The sequence below is a fragment of the Nannospalax galili genome, unplaced genomic scaffold, assembly GCF_000622305.1.
Source record: "Nannospalax galili isolate Female #2095 unplaced genomic scaffold, S.galili_v1.0 scaffold443, whole genome shotgun sequence".
In the NCBI taxonomy this organism is placed as follows: domain Eukaryota; kingdom Metazoa; phylum Chordata; class Mammalia; order Rodentia; family Spalacidae; genus Nannospalax; species Nannospalax galili.
Genome location: NW_008352479.1, coordinates 2831968 through 2851087, shown reverse-complemented (window position 1 = coordinate 2851087; position 19120 = coordinate 2831968). Strand labels below are relative to the sequence as shown.

The 19120-nt window shown below is 44.6% G+C and overlaps 1 protein-coding gene across 4 annotated transcripts in view; it reads left to right on the top strand.

The window, feature by feature from the left end:
• The window catches only part of Sec22c (SEC22 homolog C, vesicle trafficking protein), a 34438-nt gene that overhangs the window by 2522 nt on the left and 12796 nt on the right, over window positions 1-19120 (top strand). For 3 of the 4 annotated variants that reach the window (XM_029554252.1, XM_008849450.3, XM_029554253.1), the window contains exons 2-5: window positions 10118-10326; window positions 12668-12831; window positions 14925-15104; window positions 17257-17375. In XM_029554252.1, coding sequence (XP_029410112.1) covers window positions 10145-10326; window positions 12668-12831; window positions 14925-15104; window positions 17257-17375 — 645 coding nt within the window. In that variant the 5' untranslated portion in view covers window positions 10118-10144. Of the gene's footprint in view, window positions 1-3281; window positions 3444-10117; window positions 10327-12667; window positions 12832-14924; window positions 15105-17256; window positions 17376-19120 lie in introns of all 4 variants that reach the window. The other variant, XM_029554251.1, reaches the window with a different exon arrangement.

The window sequence follows — 19120 nt, the reverse complement described above, 5'->3', positions numbered from 1 at the left end:
TTCTTTCTTTCTTTCTTTCTTTCTTTCTTTCTTTCTTTCTTTCTTTCTTTTCTTGAATGTCTCACTATGTAGCCCTGGCTGACCTGGAACTCACTATATAGACCAGGCTGGCCTTGAACTCATAGAGATCCACTTGCTTCTGAGTGCTGGGATTAAAAGCGTGTGCCACCATACCCAGCTGAGACAATTTTTTGATTACTTATAATGTCTATACAGTATGCTATGTCTGTGGCTGTTGTGTAGTACTGTTAGGAAATGATGGCAAGTTCAGTACAGATGCAGGTTTGTCTTTTTTATATTTTCCACCTGAGGCAAGTTGAATCTGCAAATGCAATGTCCATGAATATAGAGAGTGGGCTGACTTTGCTTCTCAGCCTTTTGGCTAAGGGGAAGTGCAGATGGATGGCTGTAATATTACTTCCTATGCAGTTCAATTTCCTATTTTTAGCTTCCTACAAATGATAGTGGATCTCTGTCTTTCACTCTATCCCATCCCCAAGCAACTTGGAGCCTACAGGATCACAAGTTAGATAACCAGGTCTCAAGTCCTGTGGCTGAAGGTGAATCCACTATGGTTGATGCCACTCTGTATGGTGTGTTTGGGGAAGGGACAATACAGCTTGTAGTAGATGCTTTTGTTTGAATATTTGTGTGCCATATTAAACTTTTTTCACTAGTTGAAATTCTTATTTTGCCCTTCTCTGTGTCTTTATTTTGGGGGTTTTAGGAGAGGCTAAAGGCTAAAGGGGGGTGGGGACAAAAGAAAAACTGGCTTTCCAGTATAGACACAAAATCTGTGTGCATAGAACAGGGATAATCTGTGATACAGACAGTTTGCAAACACAGTAAGGAAAGGATTTGGGGAATGGGGAAGCAGATTAAGTTGTGTTTTATAAAACCTAGTAACAGATTTGTTTGATCTCTACTTCGTGCTTCTACTTAAACAGAATGCCATGGCTATAAACCATCCTTGTTTTCTCTCCAAGTAGAGATTTATTGTGTGAAAATGTTCAAAGTACATTTCAGAATTATGGCAGAGGATCTGCAAACCAGTGTTCCTTGTTTCAGTAGCAAAAATAAAGTAGCCTTTCATAACGTAGACTTTCAGTCCCTCACTTGTCAGCTCAGCAGTTCTTACTGAATGGCAGGCACCTGGTATGCTCCAGGCTTGGTGCTGGCCTGGAAAAAGTGCTGGGAAGACCTCGAAGACATATCAGTGAGACCTTATCCTTGTGAAATTAATACTGTTTTTGTATAATTGTAGAGTTCATTTCCAGATTCATGTTGCTTAACTTTACTCTGTTTTTAAGAACTATTTAGTATTTTTGAAAATCGTGTGTGTGTGTGTGTGTGTGTGTGTGTATGTATGTGTGTGTGCAAGAGGGAGTCATTTCTCTCTTTGTACTATGAAGGTCCCAGGATTGAACTTAGATTATCAGACTTGGTGGCTTACCTACTGAACTATGTCACCTGACCCCCATTATTTGTTTTATGAGACAAGGTTTATTATATAGCCCAGACTGGGCTTGAACTTGCAGTTCTGCCTCAACCTCCTGATTGCTAAGATTGCAAGTTTGCGATCCTGTGTTGAGTACTAGTGATTTTTTTTTTTTTTTTTGGTTTTTTTGAGACAGGGTCTCCCTGTAGCCCCAGCTGGCCTGGAACTTGCTATGTAGACCAGGCTGGCCTCAGTCTCACAGAGATCCACCTGCCTCTGCCTCACAAGTGCTAGGATTAAATGCATGCACCACCACACCTGGCTTGAGTAGTAGTGATCTTTGAGTAGCTTTGTTTAATGAACCCTGAGATCATAGTGTCTTCCAGTTAAAAAAATGTCCTGTAGGTACAAAGTGGCTCATGGTAAAACCTGTACTTTAGCATTCATTGAGTCATCAGAACTACAGTTATGGAGGACATAGGGCTATTGTGGTGTTGATAAAGATATTTAAATATGGCCCATGTAAGAAAGAAGTATGTGCATAATTTATGTAAGTAGTACACCAGGACCTTAAGTTAATTTTTTTTCTTACAGTTTTTGAAATATAATTGCAGCAAGTTGCAAAGATAGTGCAGAGAGACTCCATGAACCCTTTACCTGGTTTATGTATGTATGTTCGTATGTATGTATGTATTTTTATCGCTCTGGGGATGGAACCCAAGGTCTTGCTAGGCCAGTAATCAAATGCTAACCTGCATCCTCAACCCTCGGGTTTCTTTTTCTTTTTCTTTTTCTTTTCTTTTCTTTTATTTTATTTTATTTTATTTTTGGTCTTTTTGAGACAGGGTCTCCCTGTAGCCCCAGCTGGCCTGGAACTTACTATGTAGACCAGGCTGGCCTTTAAACTCTCAGAGATCTGCCTGCTTCTGCCTCTGAAGTGCTGGGATTAAAGGCATGCGCCACATCCAGCTTAATTTTTAAATTTTATGTGTATGAATGTATTGCCTGCATGTATGAAAGTGTACCCGTGCCATGCAGTGCCTCTGGAGGCTAGAAGAAAGTGCTGGATCCCCAGGAACTGGAGTTACGGATGGTTGTTAGCCACCATGTGGGTGCTGGTAACCAAACCTGGGTCCTCTGCAAGAGCAACCAGTGCTCTTAACCACTGAGTCATCTCTCCAGCCCCAACCCTTGATTTTTTTGAGACATGATCTTGCTACATAGTTCAGGCTGGCCTTGAGAATATTACATAGAGGTATTCATGCAGTATGTAGCCTTTTTTTCTTCCTTACTCTTTTTGGCAGTGCTAGAGCTCAAACCCAAGGCCTCACCCATGCCAGTCAGCTCCTCTTCCACAGAGCTCCAGCCCAGTGTGCCCAGCATGTGACCTTTTGATACTGGCTTTTCTCAACATAATGCTCTTGTTTTTTTTTTTTTTCTTTTGAGACAGGAACTCACTATGTAACCCAGGCTAGCCTGGGACTCTTGATCCTCCTGCCTCAGCTTCTGAGTGCCCTGGGTTACATATGTGGGCCACCATTCCTGACAGAATAACACTCTGAAGGTCTGTCCTAGCTTTCTGTGTAGCAGTCAAGATTCCTCTTGTGTCACTGAATTGTGTTCACAGGATAAGCATCCTATGGTTTGTTTAGCCATTTGCTATTTGTAGGACATGTTTGTTTCCATCTATTGGTTGGTACAAACAAAGCTATAATGAGCAGTTGTACACAGGCTTGTGTAGTCATAAGTTTCAGTTCTCTGGAATAAACACCAGGAGTGATATTGTAGTGACACCTCTGTTTCATTCCTAATATTGGTAATTTGTCTTTTCTCGGTTTCATAGTTCGCTTCAGTTGTCATCTTGACATACCTGGGAAGAGGAAACCTTTATTGAGGAACTTCCTCCATCAGACTGTCCTAAGGCCATATCTGTAAGGCATTTTCTTGATTGCTAATTGATGAAAAGAGAACTCAGCTCACTGTGGACCGTGCCATCCCTGAGCAGGTGGGCCTGGGTTATATAAGAAAGGTAACTGAACAAGCCAGTAAGTAGTGTTCCTCCATGGTCTCTGCATCAGTTCCTGCCTCCAGATTCCTGCCTTGAGTTCCTGCCCTTAGTCTCCTGCCCTGGGTTCCTTCAGTGATGGACTGTAACCTGTAAGCCAATTAAACCCTTTCCTCCCCAAGTTCCTTTTTGGTCATAGTGTTTATCACAGCAACAATTTTGTCCATCTTTGTTTCATTCATTGATCTCTGTTTTGTTTATAATTTGATTTCCACTCTGTCCTTCCTTCTGCCTGGACTTTTGTTGTTCTGTTTTCTGACTTCTTGACATATGGGTTTAAAGCAGCGTTTTTGTGAGTTTTCTTCGATAGCATCTAGAGTTAGTAATTTCCTTCTCAGGATTGTTCATCAGTGCATTGCAAATTTTTAAAATTTTAATTTATTATATTTTATTTATGTACTTTCATTTTATGTATGTGAGTGTTTTGCCTGCATGTAAATGTACCTGTGTCATGCAGTGTTTGCAGGGCCAGAAGAGGACATCAGATCCCCTGGAACTGGAGTTAAGGATGGTTATTATCTACCATGTGGGTGCTGGGAACTGACCCACAGTCCTCTGCAAAAGCAGCCAGTGCTCTTTACCACTGAGTCAGCTCTCCAGCCTCATGCACTGCAAATTTTGTTAAGGTTTTCATTTTCAGCCAACTCAACAATTTCTTTGAAACTTCCTTTCTATCTATGCGTTCTTCAAAGTTGTATTTATAGGCTTTCATTGCCTTTGGTATTAGTTTCTGTGATTATATTGTGGTCACAGAACACTCTGAATCTCTTAAGTTTTTTAAGGTTCTTTGTAGCCTGAGATGTCTGTGCTGGTATATGTACTGAGATTGCTTGAAAGGATATCCTGCTGTTGGATAGAGTATTTAATAAACCAGGACTGTAACCATTAGTTGATAATGTTGAATTCTTTGTTGATTTTCTATTTAGTTATTCTGTTAATATTGGTGAGAATGGTGAAGTTTTCTATAACTTGGGATTTTTTATTTTATTTTATTAGTTTTGACTTCACATATTTATGTCTCTTGTTTAGGATTTCTTTGGGATTTAAGATTATCATGTCTTTGGAGGATTTGTTTTTTTAAAAGATATTTTATTTATTATTTTTACTTTATGTGTATGAGTGTATTGCCTGCATGTATGTGAGTGCACCCGTGTTGTGCAATGGTGCAGAGGTCAGAAGAGGGCTTTGGATTCCCCTGGAACTGGAGTTAAGGATGGTTCATAGCTGCCATGTAAGTGCTGGGAATCGAACCCGGGTGCTCTGCAAGTCTGGCTCTGGAGTCTACAGATAGTATTATAACTCGTTTCATTTTGACTAATATTTTCATGCAGATTTTTTATCCTACTCATTATTAAGCTTTGAAATTAATTTCATACATACATACAGTATAAATTGGGTTATATCTTTATCTTCTCTGTCAGTCTCTGTATTTGTTGTGTATTTAGGCTGCTTACATTTAGTGTAATTGTTGGTATAGTGTATCAGGGAATAACTGCTTGTTTTCTTCTGTCTACTCTGTCATTTTGTTGTTGCATATTTTCTCATTTTCTTTTTCTTGCCTTTCTGTGTGTAAATTCTCACATATTTTAAACTTTTTTTTTTTTTTTTTTTTAAGACAGGGTTTCCCTGTAGCTCCAGCTTGCTTGCTCACTGTGTAGACCAGGCTGGCCTCAATCGAACAGAGATCTATCTGGGATTAAAGGCATGTGCCACCATGCCCAGCTTTTTTTGATCTGTACCATTTCTGTGTGTATATCTACATAGCTATTTCCATTTTAAGTAAAATGTAGAAACTTTGCTTCTTTGTGTCTTCACACCCTTCCACGTTTATAATCGTCTTCTGTATTTCTTTATGTGTATGATAACCACGCCAGATTTACTTATTGCTCCAGTCATCAGGACCACTTTACAAAGTTTGGGGGGGGGGTTCATTTCCCATGGTTTTACTCTCTGTATTGTTCTTTCTTCCCATCTCTTGTTCCAAGACTCTGTCTAGAGAATTTCCTTTAGCCATCTTCTTTAGAGTAGCCATGATGGTGACATATTCTTTTAGTATTCCTTTAGGTACCCATGTTTTGATTTTTTTCCCATTTTTTTTTTAAGATTTATTGTGTCTTTAGTTATTTGTACGTATATGTGTAGATAAATGCACATAAGTCTGCAGAGGCCAGCAGAGGGCATCAGATCCCCTGGAGCTGTCATTACAGGTGGCTGTGAGCCATCATATGTGTGCTGGGGACTGAACTCAGGTCCTCTGCAAGATCAGTAAGCACTCTTAACCACTGAGCCGTCTTTCCAGGAAATCCCCTCCATACCCCCAGTTCATTCTTAAAGAATTAAAATTTTCTTCTAAATACAGAACACTGAGTTTGTAGGTTGTTTTCTTTTTCTTTTAGCACTTGAAAAATGTGCTATTCCTCTTCATCTGTGGTTTCCATGGTTTGCTCTGTTGACTGTTCTATCTAGATGAGCTACTACTTTTCTCATGGGTTCCTTTGAGTTTGGTCATGGTGCGTGCTGGTGTGGACTGGTGTGGGCTTTTTTGGGTCTTTCTGGGGTTAGTTCACTGCCTTGATTCTGTAAGTATTTGACTTTTGGCAAACTTGAGAGGTATTCAGACAAGATTTCTTTGAATGCTTTTTGGCCCTGGCCTTTTTCCTATCCCCCAGCATTCCAATGACGTGAATATTAGATTGTTGCTATCAACCCACAGGCCCACACAGGCTCTGCAGTATTTTTCAATCTAGTTCCTCTTGGATTATTCATTATTGGGTCATTTCTGTGTTCTGCTTTCCAGTTTTCTGACTCATTTTGTCCCCTTCATGTTGCTATTGTGTCAATTCATTGAGTTTTAAAATTTGTTATTAATTCTAACAATTTTGCATTCTATAATTTCCAATTTTTATGTCTTTTGTTTCTTTGCTGAGATTTTGTTTTGTTTTGAGACAGGGTCTCATGGAATTGAGACTGGTCTTGAACCCCAAATCCTCCTGCCCCTCTTTGCCAAATGCTGGGATCATGCTCAGCTTTTGCTGAGAGTTTTGTATTTCTCATTGAAGCATGTTCAGGTTGCCTCTGGTGGCTGCTTTAGTGTTTCGTCGGGTAATTCTGATCTTTGATCTTGCTGTTAGCATTAGTCTCTGGTTCTGCTTAGTACAGCTGAGATTTTCATAGTTTTCTTTACGCAGTGAGGTTTAGACATTTCTAGCTATTTGATCTGGAGCTTATTGAAATCATCCATTTCAGCTGGATGACTCCACACCAGCAGGGCAAGTCAGGGTGCTTGTTATCTCCTTGCTGCTAGGTAGGAGTAGAAGCCCAGGTTCCCCACATTGCCTGTGGGGAAGGAGTGGGTCAGGGCTGCCCAGGGCTCACCACTGCCCTGTGGTCCCTGCTGATAGCCTTCAAGGCCTTCACCACCACCATACTGAGGATGGAGGCACTTCACCAGAGGGTGGGGGTGGGGTGGGGGAATCTAGGTTCCTTACTTGCCTGTGCTTGAGATTGTGTGGTAGCTACAGGATTTTTTTCTGTGGCGTTTGGCTGGAACAGTGAATTTGTTTATTTTTATTTATTTATTTATTTCATGTGTATGAGTGTATTACCTGCATGTATGTAAGTGTATCCGTGTCATGCAGTGCCCTTGGAGGTCAAAAGAGGGTGTCGGATTCCCTGGAACTGGAGTTACAGATGATTGTTAGTTGCCATGTGGGTGCTGGGAACCAAACCTAGGTCCTCTGCAAGAGCAGCCAGTGCTCTTAACTGCTGAGCCATTCTCCAGCCCCTGTTCAGTTTATTTTAAAAACAAGGTCACCCTGTAGTCCCAGGTGGCCTGGAGCTCACAGTATAGATCAGATTGGCCTGGTCTCTCAGAAATCTACCTGCCTCTCCCTCTTGAGTGCTGGCATTAAAGGCATGCACCACCATGCCCTGTTCACACAGAGTGGTTTTAATCCACAGATTTCCCAGTTTGCTGGGCAGTGCCAGTCTTGATTTCCTGACAGAGGAAGCCCCCTGGCTGTGATGGAGTTTGTTCCTTTGTATCCTCTTGCCTTTGGCTGTTCTGAGTTGCTGCTTCCTCCAACACCAGATCTGGGATCTGAGATATGAAAGGCGCTCCAGTACATGTTCTGGGGGTCCCAAGATCCTGCCTTCTTGCCATCTTTCGGCATTTCTTTATAACTTCTCTGTAGCTAATGTCCAGGGTTTCTGTTGCCTTAGTGGGAGGAGCCTGGAAAGTTCTCCATATTTCCAGAGGCAGAGCTTCTTTCTTTTTGAGCGGTCACATCTCCTGCCTCTTTTTGTCTTTCACCACTATTGGAGGCAGGGTCTCACTTTGTAGTCCAAGCTGGCTTTGTACTCAGGATCTGCCTACCTCAGCCAGTGGGGTTACAGGCATGCCACCCCAAGCTCAGTCTTGAGCAGGCAGATAGATCTCTTACCAAGTACAGACTAATGATGTGAATTCACAAACGTAAATTTCACAAAGATCAGCTCCTCCCTTTTAATTAATCATTTTTTCATCTTCTGAAATACATTGTCTGTTTGTTTGCAGTGCTGGGGATGGCACCCTGGGCCTTGTGCATACTAAGCGAATAGTCTATCACTGAGCTATACCCTCTACCCAGGTTCATTTTGATAAGAAAAGAGTGTTAAGAGTGTTGTCTCCATTTTTTTGTTTGATTCTTCCACAGCTGTGTGTTGAGTCCCCCAACCGCTCTGGCAGCTGCCATCTGTAGTCACACACCTCTTAAATGCTAATATTGTGGAAAAAGCAGGCTTGGTCACCAGAGGGTCAGATGAGTGAAGTGGGAACTTCTGGGTCCTTCAGAGAGTGGCCAGACTGGTTCTTAGGATGCCTTCACCTAGCATGGCTCCTGCTTCCTCCTCTCTGGCGCAGCATGGAATCTGATATGAAGAAGATGTTTTGTGTTGCATGTTTCTGGCCTGTCTTGGCTCTCTAGCTGTCTCTTTGATTCATTGTCTTTTTTGCATGTCACAGTATAAGGGTATAAGGCTCCTGTTGGAGTTACTGTTTTGAGCCTCAGCCTTGGTCTCAAATTTATCTTGTGGCCTTCCTCTATCATTGCCAGGGCTTTGTCCTTTATAACTCTTTTAAAATGTTTTAAAAATCAATATCGCAAACATTCAGAAAAATGTAGCAGATAGTGTGACTGACCTCTGTTCTCTTGTCTGATTCCCTCTCTGGAGCTGGTCTCAGTGCTGCCCAGGGGATTATGAAGCCCGCAGTGCCCTCTGGTGGTTGGCTTGGCCCTGCCAGCGATGATGCAAGGAAATTGAGACATGGCCTTTGTTCTTAGAACTAACCCAGGTAGTGGATGTGCTAAGTCAGGAAGATAAGAACAAACAGAGGGAGAGAGTGTTTACAGCCTGGGAAAGTTTTGGGTAATGGGGTTGAGAGCTCCCTTGGCTTGGATGTGTGTGGGGGAGGTGAGGGATGTATGTGGGGGAGGTGAGTAGAGTGGCCTTACTCTTCCTGCCAAGGGCACATGGGAGCAGAAGCAAAGAGTGATATGTGTCCCTCCTGAAGGAAGGCTGCTTTCCTAGAATGCTGTAGCATACCCTTAACATTCATTGATCAGGGGACCTGACAAACTGGGCCGTGTGGCACAGAAAGACTCACTAAGGCTGTTCTCGCTAACACTCACTACAGGGCTAAAACACACACAGATGTGTGTCCTGTACAAATGTCCAGGGAAGTTGACAGATGGGGTAGCCCCAACCAGGCTAGGTGGCTGTGCTGTCACAGTCTTCCTTCCATCCCTAGAGGCACCTTTTTCTAATTTGCCAAAGGCACCATGAGGGCTCAGATCTGTTTCATTTTGTTTCTTAGTGTGCTCACATGGTATGGTCAAATATTTAATATCGTATTATGATACAGTTTGCTAACTGACACCCTTCAGCCATCTGTAGGGACTCAGTCATCATCTCGAAGACTGGCTTTGTATCAGATAGCAGATATTCAGGAGGTTGTTCGCTTAGCTCCCCGGCTGTTTCTGTTCTCCCTGCCACAACCCAGCTGCCCAGAGACCCTGTTCCTCAGCTGCCTTCTGTTCCTTCACCACTACCCAGATACCCAGAATCCCCACTCCTCAACTGCCTTCTCCCCCCCACCCCGCCACTACCCAGATGCCCAGAACCCCCACTCTTCTCCATTTCCTTGTGTGGCAACTGAACTGCTTGGTACCTCCTTCCTTGGGTGGCCTGACATGCATAGGCCATTGGACCCCTGTTCTTGCTGCTTCGCTGTGGGGTACTTCTTGTCCCTTTAGGGCCTTCATGCTCTGCACCCCATTACGGTTACTGCTCAAGAGTATGCTGGTCCCCCTTCCTTCTCCATCCCTTTTCTCCTCATCCTGGTTGGCCTAGTTCTGGGAAGGTGGGGCTTCAGTGGAGAAGGAAGGACAAGGAAGTGCGGGAGGAAGACAGAGGCGGCAGAGGTGGAGGCGGCAGAGGGGTCGACATGGCAGCAGCAGGCAGGGGAGTAATTTGCAGTCCCGGTGGTGGGGAGGATATAGGTTTTGAGGACAGGACCATCTCTGGGACTGTCATCTTTATCTGGCCTCACTAATAAGGGGACCTTGTTTCCTCAGGTGTCCTCATGACTTCTCTTGTGGACCATGTCCATGATCCTTTTTGCCAGTGTTGTACGGGTGAGGGATGGACTACCCCTCTCAGCCTCCACTGACTTTTACCATGCTCAAGAGTTTCTGGAATGCAGGAGGCGGCTCAAGACATTAGCCTTGAGGCTGGCCCAGTACCCTGGTCGAGGCTCTGCAGAAACCTGTGACTTCCGCATACAGTAAGTGAACACACTTCAGGACATCGGCAAAGTTTGAATTGTTTAATTCGCATACTGAGGTCACATTGTTCTGAAGGCAGCATAGGCTGAAGGTAGATGTGGCCTCAGATAGCATCCGAGGTGCATGCACTTACAGCAGTATTAGGGAAGAAGTGGGTGCCTATCCTCAAGGCCTCCATCCAGGATTGTTGGCCCGGCTCTGTCAGTGGAGCCCCCATGGTTGTGGGGAGACCTGGCTTCCCCCAGTGGGCATGCCTTTAGTAGTGTTCTTTTATACTTAGATATAGCAAAGGAAAGAAGATAAGAAGCTAGATTAAAACTCTGGAGGCCAGGCGCTAGAGAGATGGCTCAGTGGTTAAGAGCACTGGCTCTTACAGAGGACGCAGGTACAGTTTCCTGCACCCACGTGGTGGATAACAGCCATCCATAACTCCAGTTCTGGGGATCTGACACCCTTTTCTGACTCTGTGGCCATTGTACAACACAGGTGCACTTAATACATGTAGGCAAAACACTAATACACATATAATGAACCCCCCCCCCCTTTTTTTTTAAATGCTGGAGAGGGAAAGGATAAGAGTAGAGAATGAGAGCTGGGTAATAAGAAGTGGCTCATGCAGCTCATGTCTTCTGTTTTGCTTTTAAGTTTTTCCTTTTTTTTTTTTGGACAGGGTCTCGTTGTATCCCAGGCTGGCCTCAAAATCCCTCTGTAGCTGAGGATGATCTTGGAATTTCTGATCCTCCTGCCTTTGCCTACTGAGTCCTGTGATACACAGACGTGCACCAACCACACCTGCTTTACACAGTGCTAAGGATCAAACCTGGGTTCATGCATGCTAGGCAAGCACTCTACCAACTGAGCTACATACCCAGTTATTTTTTTCATTTTTAATTACTTTTTATTACAGCACAAAAGCAGAGGAATAAAAATGAGAGTTGGTCTCTCTTTTCAAAGAACTTAAAGTCTCAGGAGGGAACAAAATAAACACATCAGTGAATTTAATACAGTGGGGACAGCCCCATGGAGTAGGTGCTACTCATGATGACAGCTCACGGGGCATGCTTGCTGTGCCTCCTGTGGTTTGTGAAGCATACAGCAGTGTCATGTGCTTTATTTACTGAGGTTAAATGAAAGTGACTTAACCAAGACTCTGGGCTGGTGTGTGGTGGAGGGGAGATTTGATTACGGCCAGTCAGACCCTAGGGCCCTTGTGTGCTCTATCCTTGGACTTGGAGCAAGAAGTCCTGGGAGCTCGGGAGAGCAGAGCTGGGAACAAAGGCACGCACCACCACTCCTGACCTGAGTCTTAACAGTGAGCAAGAGAGGAGCGGTACCCTAGCTTTCCATAGCTGAGGGGTTTTGTTTGTTTCTTGGGCTACCATAATAGACACAAACTGGCTTCAAAGCACAGAAACATTCCTTTCCATTCTGAAGGCCAGAAATCTAAAATCCAGGTGAGTGCAGGGCCATGGGCCTCTGCCAGCTTTCTGGAAGATTTCTTCCCATACCTCTACAGCCTTCTGCTGATTGCTGCCATCCTGGGCTTTCCAAAGGCTTGCAGACTTGTTACTCTGTTTCTGCCTCTGTCGTCACTGGCTTTCTTTCCTCTTGTAAGTCAGAGGATGAGGGCCTACCCTAATCCAGAGTGACCTCATTTTAATCTCAGTTTCCCCTGCAGACTATTTCCACATGAGATCACGTTGGCAGGGGTCAGGTCTTCAGCGTGTCTTTTGAGGGAATATATTTACAGCAGGAGCATATTTTCATACCTCCATTCTAAGGAGGCGAACCCTACTGAAGTACTCCTTCTATCAAGAGGAGAGGCCATCCTTTTCCATAAATTGAAAAAGTCTTATGTCGAGTTCTAGTTAGTAGAAAAATGTAATCTCAAACCATAAATACTCAGAGATGTAGATAAATATACAACAGCAACTACTTTAAATATCTGAGCTTGAAAAAAAAATCCAATATGTCAGAACTGAAGGGGGACAGTATCAAGTTGTGTACATGTTGGCTGATACTGAAGCCCCTGGCAAGTCAGTCACAGTGACTGCCTCTGCATGCAGCCTGGAAAGTGGCCCTTGGGCTGAGGGACTGTGGGGCGGCAGAACAAGAGTACTGTTTGGCATGGTGGCACATTCCTATAATCCTAACACTCAGGAGGCTGAGGCAGGAAGATCTTAAGTTCAACGCCAGCTTGGGCTACTAGTTTGAGACCAACCTAAGCTACATAGTGAGATCATGCCTCAAAAACAAAACAAAGGAACAACAGCAAACCAGGATGTGGGGTAGGTGCCTGGGTCTGTTTCCTGTCAACTCAGATATCACCTTTTGTTTCAGCTTTTCTTCGTCAGGGGACGTGGCCTGCATGGCTATCTGCTCCCACCAGTGCCCAGCAGCCATGGCCTTCTGCTTCCTAGAGACCCTGTGGTGGGACTTCACTGCTTCCCATGACAGCACCTGCATCAGCCTGGCCTCTAGGCCCTATGCTTTCCTTGAGTTCGGTTTGTAACACTCTTTCATGTTTTCTATTCTCTCCTGTGGCATTATGTGTGTAGACCTTGCAGTTTAGGTTTGACCATATCCATCAAAGAAACCTAGGAAGTGTGACCACAGGCCTTGGAGAATGGCCTTGTACCATGAGACTGCACGATTAAAGTGGCCTCAAGGCTTACCACATGGCTTTTCGCATCTCCAGAGGCTGCAGGAGGTAGAAGATGGATAAATCTTGTGGAGGTTATCCACCACAGGCTTCTGAATCTGGGGACTGCAAACCACAGCCAACAGGCCGGTGGCTGGCTGTGCAGATCAGGAACACAGCCATGTGTGTCCCCTCATGTTGTTGGTAGCTGCATTCATTACCCTAGACAGCAGAGTTTGTTATGGCAGAGCATGTGGGTCGTCAGCCCAGGATGTTTACTGTCTCATATTAAGAATGTCCTGCTGGTTCCTGTTCTAGTTCTGTGCCATCAGAAATATTCTTCCATTGAGAGGTAAGCCCAGAAGGTACCAGGAGTGTCATGAATTCTATGGTAATTTGACATCCTGCAGTATTTTTGTATCTTATTTTATCAGAGTATCAGTCCATGCTAGGTGGTAAATAAGAAAACTGTGGTGCTCTCTCAGCAGGCTAGGAAAGCCTGCTCTGGAAGAAAAGACTTCTATTCTAGGCTTGAACACAGCCCAATAATCACAATGAGTGATCAGTTTTTGCCAGGTGTGGCTCAATTTGAACTCTATGGAAAAGGAGAGATGGTATAGGACCTTCAGTGTCTGGGTTCGATTTAAACATGGAGCTGACAGCATTTGTACAGATGGTCAAATCCATGACTGGCACTTGGGCATCTGACTCTGACTGCCACAGCCTTCCCTTCCCTCATGTGCCCGCCTGCCTGGCCATTAGGAATTCATGGGCGCAATACCCTCTGTAGGTGTCATTTGTAGGGGCCAGGGACAGGCTGGTGTGTGGGCCTCACCCTGGGAGACCTGTGGTTGGTTTACTCTGAGAGGCTGTGGTTAAACTGCTGCCCGTGGCCCCTCTTCTTCCTGTGAAGAGAATAGTGTGCTGCCCCCAGGTCGACCCTGGTCTCACAGCCCTTGTTTCAGTTGATTTGGAGCTGAGTGGAGCTGTGTTCCTCCTCCTCCCTGCTTTGCCTTCCTTCCAAAGCAGTGAGCCTGCTCTGACAGAAGCCTTGCCAGTGCCAACATGGCTCATTAGCCAGTGGGAGCAGAGTGAGTCCAAGTACACTGCTCCTGGAATCACATGTGACTCTGATTTCAAATGTATATGAAACTTCATGTCAAAAACATGTTAAGATGTTGGGCATGTTCTTCCATCATGAGGTGTCTGTGTTTGACTTGAACCTGGAGCGGGCAGCATTTGTACGGTCAGGTTCATGGCTGGCACTTGGGCCTCTGGCTATGACTGCCACAGCCTTCCCTTCCCTCATGTGCCATCCTACCTGGGAGTAGTACCCTCTGCAGGTGCCCATCTGTAATTCCAATCTTGGGAGCCAGAGGCAGGGGCATCAGGAATTAAGGCCATCCTCAGCTGCCTAGCATGTTTGAGGCCAGCCTGTTTATATGCGACCCTGTCTCAAAAAAAAAAAAAAAACCAACCCAAAAAACTTGTTCAAATTAGTTGTAATGGATTAATATACATATAACTAAAAGAATCCAAGCCAACACCTCCCAGGTTTGTAATCTCAGCTTGCACAGTAGTCAGTCATAGTCTTCTGTAATTTTTCAAAAGCTTTTTACTTGGGAAAGTTCAAGCCATTTCTATTTCCAGACTTAGAAGTATCTTTGTGTTCCTGAGTTGGCCCTGTCAGCGGTGGCAGGTCCAGCATCTTCCCCTGATTCCATTGGCACTGGGGTCCTTGATGGGAGATGGCCTTCTGTACCACACTTTAATTATTCTTCCCTGAAGAAGTTGGTCAGGCTAGTGTCGACATGTAGCCACCATCTGATCTTCCCTTACCTGACAGAGTCCGGTTGGCTTACTGGCTGCTTAGCAGCGGGCAAGCACCTTACACATGCTGTCATGGAATACCCATTCTGATGAGGGTGCTCTTTTTGGGCCACTCTTTCTCTGCAGACAGTGTCATTCAGAAAATGAAGTGGCATTTTAACCACATGAGTCCCTCTCAGATGAAGAGCTGCTTGGAGGAAATCCAGGAGGAACTTGAGTTCCAGCCTCCAGCGGTTCTGTCCCTGGAGGACACAGACGTGGCAAATGGGATGCTGAACGGCCACACCCCAGTGTACTTGGAGCCTGGTGAGTGGCTTTTGTTCTCTGCACTAGATTCGTTTTTTCACTAGAAATGAGCTAGATAGGGGGTGGTATACCAAGTATGTTAGGAAATGTATTAACTGACCCTATTTCCAGATGGCTGTTACAAAAGTCTTGACTATTATGATAGTGGGTTGGTTCAAGAGGACATTATTCTTTTGGTGACATTCAGGAGTTTACAGGGACTTGGCAGGTTGTTTCCTCACTAGCATGAAGTCCACAGGTTTACATGTTATGAGAGTCACTCTGTTGCTGGAAGCCTCTCATCAGACTGAACAGATTCCTTCACCTCATTTCATCACTGAGACACTGCAGGCCCCCCTGGGAAGCCGAGATATTCTTGTTGGGGGAGGGCTGTAGAGATGAGAGTGTTCAGGCTAGGGCCAAAGCCAGTGCCTCAGATGCAGTCACTGACAGTCAGGAGGCCCGGGGAACACCTCCCGGAGCTGTGGGTTCAGTCCTGTAAATGTGATCCCAGCACCTGGGTGCTCGGTGACTTTGGGATTCCTACCGTGAGCCATGCAGTGCTTAGCGTGTGATCACACATGCTTCCATTTTGCATTTCTTGTTTTATAATTATGTACACATAAACTGATATTGAGGTAAAGTGGCTATGTACTGTCTAAAACCTCTGCATTGGGGGCCAGCAAGATGACTGAGCAGGTAAAGGCTTACTGCTAAGCCTGATGACTTGAGTTCTTCCATAGAAATCACATGGTGGGAGGAGAGAGCTGATTCCCTCAAGTTGTCCTCTGAAATCTACACACATGCTGTGGTGTATGCTCATAGGGACACAAAAACTAAATGTAAAAAAATAAATAAAATAAAAATTCTGTAGTGGTGTAAGAGCTGTCTATGTTGCAGTAGTCTAATAAAAAATCTTTTATACTAAACAGATTGCTTGAGATTTAAGTGGTATATTAGAAGTGTTAATATTTTGGCTTGATTTTGTTTTGGCTTAATGTAGTTCAACTAGTAAATTCCCCGCTTGGCTCACCTGACAGTCAGTAAGCTGTTCTAACTTAGATTGGGAGAATACTCAACTTCTGGAGGAGGAAGACTGAGTAGTACTTGTGCCCAAGCTTCTCCTTTGCCACGTGAGCACAGGCACCTTCCTAACATATGTCTTGTTTTTTTAAACACTTAGACAGGAGGAACAAATCCTGAAAGTGTCAACTTGCACATCTTTCTAGGACATTTTACAGTGGTCTGACTCTCCCTATTGTCCTGAGACTAGAGTCCTCACAGGTAGCATGCTCTCAGTGGAAACTAACACACTAATAATAAACATTAGTTGGGTTGTGGCTAGTGGGGTGCTTGTGTGCATGTGCACATGCATGAGAAACATAAGAACCAGAAAGGATGCTTGAACAAGAGCATAGCAGAACGGGTTGAGCAGCATTGGACTGTGAACTGGAATCTGTTCCAACAGTGATCTTTAAAGCGAGAACAAGTATGCCTTCCCATTATAGTTTCAGAAACAGCTTATAGCCTGAACAGTCAGGATTTCCTCCCTTTCCCAGTTATTTTAGAATTTAAAAAGTTAGTTGCTATGAATTTTTCTGGAAGCTCACATGACACTGAACACTGTCCTTATCAGAAAGAGTGGAGCAGTTTATGAGCTGAGGACTGAGGCAGATAGAAGGACTGCTTCCAGAATCTGATGGTCCCCTCTGGCAGCATCTCTCAGCCTAACCCATGGGCATGTGGCATCAAGTGACTCTGTGTTGGGGTGTATCATGTCCTGTAGGATGCTTAGCAGCATCCCTGGCTCCTGCCCACCCGAGGCCAGCAGCATCTACCTCTCCTTATGACAGTCATAGATGTCTCAGGATACCTCTGGGGACAAATCACCGTTGGCTAAAATAGAAAGGGAATTAAGCACTTATAAGCTTGTGTTTGCCCCCCAAAGGGCTTTTATCCTGGAACAGGCTTACCTTCAATTTTGAGATCTGTTCTGGCATTCATTTCTGGACTTTCCCTGCTAACTCCCACTGCTTTTTTAAACTAGTGTATTTATGATTCTGTATTAACATCACGAACCTGCCATTAGCAGAGGTCTAGCTAGTGTTTTTGTTTGCCTTTCTGCCATAAAATATTATTCTCATGAGACACTTATTTTCTTTTTATTGTGAAGCTCCAAGTTTCCGGATGGAGCCGGTGACAGCCCTGGGCGTCCTCTCCCTTGTTCTCAACATCATGTGTGCTGCCCTTAACCTCATCCGAGGAGTTCACCTCGTAGAGCATTCTTTACAGGTGAACTTTATAGTTTCTTCTTCTTTCTTTTTGGTGGTATTGGGAATTGAATCCAAGACCTTATGAATGATAAGCAGGCATATTTTACCCAGAGTTCCTTCCCCAACCCCTCTTTCTAAATTGAAAGACATGGGACAGAAGAGGCTGATGGGAGACATTTTATTTATCAGGTTGTCGTACAGTAAGGTTTTATAAATATTAAAAATTAAAATAAAACAATTAAATTTTTTACTCTTTAAGCTGGACATGGTGGTTCATGCCCTGTAATTCCAGCACTGGAGAGGTAGAATCAGGAGGTTTAGGAGTTCAAAGTCATCCTTGGCTACATAGTGAGTTTGAGGCCAGCTTGTGCTGCGTGAGACCATATCTTATTACTCCTCCACCAAATTAAAATAAAAAATTAAAGGCCAAGGATGTAGATCAATTGGTAGATTGCTTTCCTGACATGTACAAGGCCTTGGATTTGATCCCCATCACCACATAAAACTGGATGTGATGACACACACCTGTAAACCCAGCACTGAGGAGGTGGAGGGCAGGAGGATCAGAAGTAGTTCAAGGTCATCTTTGGTTACATAGGGAGTTCTTGGCCAGCCTAGCCTAGAGATCCTGTATTCAAAAAAATCAAAACCAAAAAAAAAAAAAAATCACTCTTTTTAGTAATGGAACAAATCTGAAAGTAGCTCTTTTTGTGTTTTGCCCTAAGAAGCTAGGAGTTCTGGGATGTTGGTAAGAAGTACACGGCTTGCTGTAAGGACTTTGGTTCCCTCTTTTCCCTTGGGACCCCATATCAATCAGGATAGGTTTGATTCTCATGTATAAGGCTCAGGCCTTTTCCCTGGGAACAGATGGTCCCATTGTCTGATGTGTGCAGCACAGAGCCTCTCCTCTTTTTCAGAGAACCCCATTCGTAGGACTCAGCCTTAGCTCCCTTTGTTGGCCGCTCACTATGAAGCAACTTTCTATTCCAATGCTTTTTAAAAAAAGTTTTTATTTTACGTGTATGCGTGTATTGCCTGCATGTAGGTAAGTGCCCCCGTGTTGTGCAATACCCACGGAGAACAAAAGAGGCTGTTGGATCCCTTGGAACCGGAGTCATGGACAGTTGTTAGCTGCCATGTGGGTGCTGGGATTTGAACCTGGGTCTTCTGCAAGAACAACCAGTGTTCTTAACCACTGAGCCATCTCTCCAGCCCTATTCCAATGCTTTTTAAAAACATTCCTTAAATTTTTTTAAGTGCTTCAAACACTGGGCTGGAGAGATGGCTCAATGGTTAAGAGCACTGGCTACTCTTGCAGGGGACCTGGGTTCGAGTCCTAGCACCTACATTGCAGCTAACAGCCATCTATAACTCCAGTTCCAGGGGATCCAGTGCCCTCTTCTGACCTTCATGGGCACTCCATGATACCGGTGCACTTATATACATGCAGGCAATATACACAGACACATAATATAAAAATAGTATTTTTTGCTCCCTACTTCCCGGACCTACACCACTGGCTAACTCTCCTGGCCCGCTCTCCCGCCCTCAGGCCTCTCTGGGGGTAAGTCTACCGTGCAGCCCTCCACGCCTTGACTCCGCCAGCTGCGCTCACCCTTCCATCTCCCCTGCTGTTTTCTACTCCTAGCTTGGGCCCTGCGCCATTCCTAGTCTTGGGGTCCCAGACACCTGGGGAGCCACTGCTGATTCCTGACCCTGTTCACCCCCACCGGCTTGGTGCCTTCCTTGGGCCCCAGGAGCACT